Source organism: Numida meleagris, chromosome 32 (genome assembly GCF_002078875.1).
Source record: "Numida meleagris isolate 19003 breed g44 Domestic line chromosome 32, NumMel1.0, whole genome shotgun sequence".
In the NCBI taxonomy this organism is placed as follows: domain Eukaryota; kingdom Metazoa; phylum Chordata; class Aves; order Galliformes; family Numididae; genus Numida; species Numida meleagris.
This window is the reverse complement of record NC_034437.1, coordinates 1,286,899-1,288,785: the sequence shown is the minus strand read 5'-3', so window position 1 is coordinate 1,288,785 and position 1,887 is coordinate 1,286,899. Positions and strand designations below refer to the sequence as shown.

The window sequence follows — 1,887 nt, the reverse complement described above, 5'->3', positions numbered from 1 at the left end:
CTGGGTTGGAAGGATCCTGAAAGATTACACAGCCATGGGATGGCTGGGTTGGAAGGATCTCGCAGCCCCCCAGCCCCACCCCATGATGCCACCCCCATCAGCTTCCCAGGGCCCCATCCATGGCAGCGAGCCCCTCTCGGGATGGGGCACCCACACTTCTCCAGGCAGCAGGGCCAGGCCTCACCCCCCTCAGAGTACAGAATTCCCCCCCCACACCTCACCCTGACCCCCCTGTGCAGGGCAGCCCCCAGCCGCAGCCAACCCCAACCCCGACCCCTCCTACCTCATGCTGTAGGCTCCCGCTCCCAGCTCCTGCCCAATGCCTGACAGGCTGGCATCGAAGTCCTGCACCAGCCCTGACTCGATCACCTCGTCTGCCAGCGGCAGCTTCAGCGCCCAGGCCATGCTCCCCCCGCAGGGCCCGGGGCCACGTCCCCAGCGCGGGAGGGACGGGCAGGGTCCCCTGGTGCGTCACCCCCCTGCAGGGAGCGCAGCCTGGGGCTCCTCGAGGGGCTCTGCACCACCGCTCCCTCCCCTCCTTATGGGGACCTCTGGGTGCCCTCCCCTGGGGTGCCCAATGTGGAGGACCTCCCCCGAAGCCTTCAGCCCCCTCCAAAGCGGCTGCACCCGCAGACACCCCCAAACGGCCTCAGCCCCCCGCAGCCCCTCTCCCCTAAGGCCTGCACCCTGCAGAGAACCCCCCCCCCAGACCCTATAGGCACTGCTGCACCTCCTGGGGATCCCCCAAGGCCCTATAGGCACCGCCCGAAGGGCTGTACCCTCTGGGTAACCCCCCAAAGGGCTGCAGTCTCGGGGACCCCTCCCAGGCCCTACAAACACCCCTTGAAGGGCTGCACGCTTTGCACACCCCCAGGCTCTACAGGGACTCCTATGGTCCTATAAGCACCCCTAGGCCCTATATGTACCCCAAAGGCTCTACAGGCAACCCCAGGCCCTCCTAAAGCCCTGTAGACTCCTCTAGGCCCTATAGGCTCCCCCAAGCCCTCCTAAGGCCTTACAGGCACTCCCAAGGCCCTACAGGCACCCCCAGGCCCTCCTACGGCCCTACAGGCACCCTAAGAGGCCCTATAGGTACCACGCAGGTTCTGTTAAGAACCTATAGGCACCCCCCAGGACCTACAGCTACCCCCACGCCCTCCTAAGGCCCTACAGGGCCTCCTAAGGCCCCGTATGGCACCCCCAGGCCCCGCTGCCCCCGCCCCCCTCCTAAACCTGTACAGGCCCCAGGCCCCTCACGGCTCTACGGGAGCCCCCGAGCCCCGCCCCGAGCCCCGCACCGCCCCGCAGAGGGCTCCGGGCCGCGGCCCCCGCAAGATGGAGGCGGTGGCGCCTGGAGCCCCCGCGCAGCCCCAGCGGGGAGCAAGCCCCGCCCCCTTCCGCTGCCGTCATCCAATAGGAGCTCGGCGCGGTAAAGTGACGCACGGGGAGCGTAGCCAATGGTGGGGCTCGCGCGCGGCTCTGCGCTTCGGGATTGGCTGCGGGAGGAGGTGGGCGGGGCGCGGGGCGCGGCGTGGAGCGCTCGGGTCCCACCGCCCGGAGAGGTTCGCGGCCGTGCGGGGATTGCGGGACCGCGTGTTCGAGTCCCGGGTCGGGGTCATGCGTGCGCTGAGTTGCGCGGTCTCAGCCGGGGGTGGGCTGGCTCGTGGGGCGAGCAGAGCAGTCCCCCCCTTCCGCATCCCCAGGATTTGGGAACGTGCTTGGTGAAGGGAAAGCACCCCACCTCTCTGGAAAGAACAGGAAAAGGAAAAGAAAAAAGAAAAATACTGTTTATTTCACACCACTACATCAAGTGCATCATGTCTCCCACGTCCCCGGTGTGGCCACCACCACCTTGCTCCATCTGTTCGTCCGTCTGTCCAGCCCTGT

At 67.4% G+C, this 1,887-nt stretch overlaps 1 protein-coding gene across 1 annotated transcript in view; it reads right to left on the bottom strand.

Moving 5' to 3' along the window:
- Positions 1–1,356, bottom strand: part of TFCP2 (transcription factor CP2) — a gene marked incomplete in the record, with an annotated part of 12,779 nt that extends 11,423 nt beyond the window's left edge. The window contains 1 exon segment of the mRNA XM_021379120.1: positions 284–1,356. Coding sequence (XP_021234795.1) covers positions 284–405 — 122 coding nt within the window.